Genomic DNA, 6,000 nt, shown 5'->3' with positions numbered 1-6,000 from the left:
TGTTTCCTGGTATACAAATCCCAGAATGGGTTGTACCAGCAAACACAGTTCCGTGGAGATGGAAGGGAAGACGGATAGGAGAGAAGGATGAGAGTTTAAAGTTTGGGAGAGGTTGGCATCAGGAAACAACAGGTAAGTCTTCAGGCTAAGCGAGGAAGTCCTAAACCTCACCTAGGACAGGTCCCTTTTCTCAAGGTCCAATGAGAAACGACTCTGGCAGGAGAGCACCAAACCGAAAAAAGTTGTTTTATTGGTACCATACATGACCATAAATGGCACAAACTATGCAAAAAAAAAAAAAAAAAAAAAGGCTTTACAGTGCCCCGGGGGGAAGTGGTAGGTGGAAAGGGCAAGAAGGGTGGGGAGAGGGGACAGAGTTCACGTCACCAGTTCATGCCGAGCACAGCAATGGGGGACGTGACACTCATATATTTAGGTACAAAAAGGTTACAGAAAAACGCCCTGTAAATTATAGTATTGACTGTTGTATTGCCTAGTCCCGGGGGACAGAGCAGAATGGAGCATCTGGGCCCAGTAACACAAAAAGTGACCAGTCCCACCCCACACCCCAAGCATGTTCCAGGTTGATCCATCTGGGCTCCTCCAGGGGAATGGAGAACATGGGATTCCAGCGCATGAGCCAGGTGGCATCTACCACAGAGCAATGGCCAGAAACAGCAGCTCTAGGGTAAGCCTGGCGGCAGCCATCCTCCTAGGAAAACCCCCTCGCAGTCTGGGACCTGCTCAGAGAAACAGTCTAAGTAAGGCAAAGGGTGGTCGCCATGACAGTCCAGACTGTGCCCTCTAAATGCCACCACCCTCACAATCAGCCCATGCCATGAGGTGACCAAAAGACTTTGGGGGCTACCTCACACATGGCAACCCAAGCTTGACAGATGGTTGGTTTGAGGCCTCCATGACAACGCAACTTCTCTCCATGGTTCTCAGGACAAAATTAAGAGTAAGGAATTGCAGGTGGAAAATGCTGAGTGACATCCGAACACCAGAGAGTGAACTGGGTGGGTTTAGGAACAGGTCTTCTTTCCTTGGGGACCTTTGTGAGCCCTGTCACTCCCCACCAGGAAGGATGGATCTGGTTGTAAAAAAGTTACCTAGAACCTCACTCCGCAATGGAGGAAATGGCCACCCTTCTTTACAAAGCACGTGTTACCCCATCTCCAGGCTGCGTTCACCCCCATTCCCCATGTTCTGCACTGCTGTAAACTGGTGACAGTACCCTCTGAACTCTCCTGCCTCCCACAAAGGACGCCCATCACAATGAACTCCCCCAACCACTGGTGGGGGCGGCTGCATTAGTGAGAACACAGTGAAAGAACAGTATCATACACACAGCCTACAGCGCGGAAATATACAAGCACAAGGTACACAAACCCGAAAGGGGGGGGGGAGGTGGTAGAGAAGGGAGGGAGCAAGGACAGCAGCACACACAAGTTACACAGAGGGGGCAAAGTGGGGCAGCCATGCTGTCCTCAAAGGATGTAGAAAGGAAGTCTGCAAAGTCTCTCCTTGGTTTGAAGCTCTCAGAACTGTATATAAAAACCAAGACTCCCAATTGGTAGACAAGCCTGTACAAAAATCAGGACTGGGGGGAAATAGGGAGGAAGGGCAGATATTTTTTTTAAACGTACAATTTTAATAATATTTTTTCTGTAAAAAAACAAAAAACCAAACCCAAAGTACAGGGGAGGGGTCAAGATTGCAGTTTTCTGTAGGAGCAGGCCTGACCCAAAGGGGCAGGTGCCCTCACCATGCCAACTGCAGGGTTGCTTTCTAACCCCACTCCAGGAGGCATTAAACTCCCCTTGTCTTCAGGCGGGGCAGCAGTGGCCCCACTGCCGCACCTACAGCCGCCAGGAGGGACTGCTTGAGACCCACCCCACAGAAATCATAGCTGCCCCCATGACATTGCCAGACCCTCCTGTTAGAAGGGAGCCCCCCTGAGGCCAAATATGGAGCTGGACTTCTATATAAAACGTGCTTAGGGCTGGACATTCTGCCAAATGGCCAAGAGCATTCGTGGCCCCTTCCCTTCCTGAGGTGTTTCGTGCCAGTCAGGTTCCAACGGGGCGTATAAAGAGCACGGAACGCCATCCTGCAGGAGTGCCGCCTGTGTTGTCCGGAGCTCTGGATGCGTGGGTGGGAAGGGAGGAGGAGTTAAAATTCTGCCAGGCCTAGCGTGAGACCCAGGCTCCGTCAGGCCCAGCGCCCCAAGTCTGCCCTAAAGGGCACAGCCAAGAGTGCAGACATCAGGGAGTGGTGGCCGGGCCAACTGGAGGCAGGTAGGTGGGCAGGCTGGTGCTGCAAGGCCCACTGGCCCTGATACCTTGCCGGCCAGCCAGCCGGCTACTCTTCTTCACAAATTGTCCAGGTAGAACGGTTTCGACTCAGTCCATGGGGACGCCAGCCAAGTCCGTGGAAGGCCAGGCTGGGGGTGAGGGCTTTACTGCGATGCTTGCGACGTCGGGTTCTCGGACTTGCTCTCCTGACTGGAGGGGGGCTTGCTGTTCCAGGGGCTGTTGGCGCCCAGCGCGGGAGAGTTGTTGAAGCTGTCCTCGTCGTCAATGCCGTTGGCAGCGTCGAACTGCGTGTTCTCCAGCCGCGTGATCAGGCGCTCGTCCTCGTCACCAAACTCCCCGCCCATCAGGGTCGGCTCGCCCACCACCATCACATCCTGAGGAGGGAAGAGGGTCCCGAAACATAATCGAGGTGGAGGCTGCCCTGACCCACACCACAGGGGGAGCCAGCCACCGCCAAATCAAAACATTCCCTTCTGAATAGGAGACCCACACCCCTTGGCTTCATTTGCTCTCTACTTCTTTTATCAAGCTGAACCTCCCACCCACCAACATTCCTACAACTGTGGCTACTCCATTTCCACTGTGTGTTTAGGAGCTGACAGCCACTTAACACGTCTGGGAGGTCAAATGCCTCTGGATCTACTGTTCCCTCATGAGGAGGAAGCTCTCCCTCCGACTATGCCTGAATGTAGGTGGCATAGAGCTGAGGGGGGCGGGATGTCAAACATGAAGAATTACAGAAGGAATCCTCTTCCTGATGTGGTGCTGGCACCAACAGGCGCCCAAACAGTGCTGCCATTTTCTTTCTTTTTCTTTTTCCACAACAGAATTTTATTTCAAAAAGCTAGTAGTAAGAATGATTATCAGTGCTCTAAGCCAGGTTGTGGAGGTGAAAAGCAATAAAGGAGTCTGATCTAGTGTAGAACAAGGAAGCAAACTGCCACCACTTTATAACAGGCGTGTAACCAGGTACCAGTGAAATATTTAAGCCTTTCAAGTTGCTTCAGGCTTTAAACAGTAAATAGTCTCATATATGACCACCCCTAGCCCCTTTCAGACACTACCTCAAACTGAATACAGCAAGTGATGGCTTCCAGCCCTTTCCCCAATCTCCACCTATTCAGGTCAGTGCTGCCATTTTCAAGATGGCTGCTGCCACCGTTTTGAACAAACGAAGCTCTCTATCCCCCCCCCTGCAGATATACCGCACAGAGCCTTCTCCAGCGTTTCGGAGGGTGTTCCAGCTACATGGAGCAGGGCCCCTCGTAGGAGGAGTTCTCAGGTTACAAAAAGAGAGAATGAAAAGGGGATGCTTACAGGTACCTGACTGGAGAGGGCAAAGGTGCTGGCTGGGCTCTTCTTCTTGCTGTTGCTGTTGTTGGTGTTGCCACCTCCAGAACTCATGGTGCTGCCCCCTGACATCTTCCTTTTCCGGCGCTTGCTGGGCTGCTGACGTGCAGGCTCAGCTGGAAAGTGTTAGCAAAGGGAACGCCAGTGAGATATCTTGGTCCCAGCAAATGAATCCAATATTCCCCACTATAATCAAGCTGTAACTAAAAATAACCTCCCAACCCAACTCGCTATTGTATATTTGCTAGGCTTCCCCCAAAGCCTGATTCACTGGTTACATTTGCCTGTAACCTCTTCGAACATCATCAACCCCCCAGATCTCATTCACCCATCCCACATTGTTAGCAACAGAGCCAGGAGTAGAAGCCAAGAGTTCTGGCACCAAGCACTGTCAGCATTCCCTACTAGCAATTGCATCCCAGAGAAGGGCAATGCCCATAGCACCCTCTGGTGGGTTTCACAGGAAATGTCAGTAGTCCCAACTAGCAGTTGCTGACCGGAGAAGGGCAATTCCTATACCTCCCTCTAGTGGGCTTCACAGGAAATGCATCCAGGAAGCTGTAGTACCGAGGGTGGCCCTGCAAAACTCTCACCAGGTGGCGCCACCATCCGTTGCCACTTTTGGAAGAGGCATGTCTTGAGGCAGTCCCGGGGACTGAGGCTGTAGGTCTTGTGCCGTGACATCAACTCCTGCATTGGTTCTAAGATTACGCAAAGCTGTAAAGAGGGAAAAAAGAGAGGTTAGGTTGGGTTTTGCTGCAGAGAGCAGGCCCCTATTAAGAGGCCAGAAACCCCTTAGAAAAGGAAGGGACCTTTTATCATATGTGGCGGGAATGTAGCGAAATTTTAAAAAATTGGGAAATGATATATAATGAATTGAAGAAAATGTTTAAAATGACATTTGTATAAAAACCCAGAAGCATTTTTGCTAGGGATTGTAGGACAAGACCTTCCAAGGAAAACAAAGAACTTATTCATGTATGCAACAGCAGCAGCAAGAGTCTTGATAGCACAAGGATGGAAGAATGAGGAAACCCCGACAAAAGAACAGTGGCAAGAGAAATTGATGAACTATGCAGAACTGGCTAAACTGACATACAAACTGCGAGATAAGGACAACTGTGACTTCAAAGAAGAATGGGAACTTTTTACAAAGCACCGTATTTTTCGCTCTATAAGACGCACCAGACCACAAGACGCACCTAGTTTTTGGAGGAGGAAAACAAGAAAAAAAATATTCTGAATCTCAGAAGCCAGAACTGCAAGAGAGATCGCTGTGCAGTGAAAGCAGCAATCCCTCTTGCTATTCTGGCTTCTGGGATAGCTGCGCAGCCTGCATTCGCTCCATAAGACGCCCACACATTTCCCCTTACTTTTTAGGGGGGGAAAGGTGAGTCTTATAGAGCAAAAAATATGGTATTTAAAAAGACAACAAAATGAATTGGGACTCCTTGGCAGGTTTTGAATAAACATACACAAATTTAGTGATTGCTAACATGGTAGATAGATAATATAAGAATTGAAATAATTTTATAATATGCAAAAAAAATATATATATATAAAAAAGAGGCTAGGAACCCCCTCGAGCCAAATGCAGCTCTGTGTCTGTGTCTTGGGCAAGATGGAAAAGGAGCACCCTGGCAACCTGAACCATCTTCTAGTCTCTGGTCTCAGAATAAAGTACATTCCCAGCTTCAGCCTTGCCCCTTTTCTTTGCTAGTGGAGCATCCACAGGGACACACCTCCAAGCCATGCATCTCAAGCTACACACAGAATGCAGAGGCTTTTCTGTGCACATGGGCATAGCCCAATATGAAGGCATCTTTGCCCCCAACAGCTATGGAGCATTCGCAGAAGCCAATGCCACAAGCTGATTTTCATACATAAATATATTTATGGAAATTCATGTTCCTCTGTTTAAACCTTCAATATGCATTTTCCTTTACTCTTTCCTTGCACGGAACTAGTTTCTAGCAATAACTTCCTGGCCTCCAGTCCTCCTTGCAGCCACAATATGCACGCAGTAAAACGATCTGCTCTGTTCAAATAAATCGTAAAGTAGAGCAAAAAATACAGAGGCATTTGTCCCCAGGTGCCGCATTTGAAAGGTAAGCTTTATGTTTCTTTATGAAAAGTAAAAGGGAAGGATGCAAGGGAGCTTTTTCCGCAGCCTAACCAGCGCTGTGGGAAAGCACTTACTCGGAGGTAGTTGAGCGTGGAGTTGGACAGTCCGCATCGAGTGATGTTCTTGGACAACTGGTCCAGCATCTGGGGATCTTGCGCCTGCAGTGAGCAAGGAGAAAAGGAAGAGTCCAACAAGAATAGGAGGCTT

General features: G+C 49.4%; 1 protein-coding gene across 4 annotated transcripts in view; it reads right to left on the bottom strand.

The window, feature by feature from the left end:
- Positions 1 to 231: 231 nt before the first annotated feature.
- The window catches only part of LDB1 (LIM domain binding 1), a 61,800-nt gene continuing 56,031 nt past the window's right edge, over positions 232 to 6,000 (bottom strand). For 2 of the 4 annotated variants that reach the window (XM_083443865.1, XM_083443867.1), the window contains exons 8-11: positions 5,868 to 5,951; positions 4,262 to 4,385; positions 3,636 to 3,784; positions 232 to 2,692 (exon numbers count right to left, since the gene is read on the bottom strand). In XM_083443865.1, the coding sequence (XP_083299991.1) occupies positions 2,462 to 2,692; positions 3,636 to 3,784; positions 4,262 to 4,385; positions 5,868 to 5,951 (588 nt within the window). In that variant the 3' untranslated portion in view covers positions 232 to 2,461. Of the gene's footprint in view, positions 3,111 to 3,450; positions 3,785 to 4,261; positions 4,386 to 5,867; positions 5,952 to 6,000 lie in introns of all 4 variants that reach the window. The other 2 variants (XR_014512116.1, XM_083443866.1) reach the window with 2 other exon arrangements.

Source organism: Podarcis tiliguerta (assembly GCF_965153285.1).
Source record: "Podarcis tiliguerta genome assembly, chromosome: 5".
Taxonomy (NCBI): Eukaryota; Metazoa; Chordata; class Lepidosauria; order Squamata; family Lacertidae; genus Podarcis; species Podarcis tiliguerta.
The sequence above is the reverse complement of the archived record's forward strand: the minus strand, read 5'-3'. Positions and strand labels throughout refer to the sequence as shown.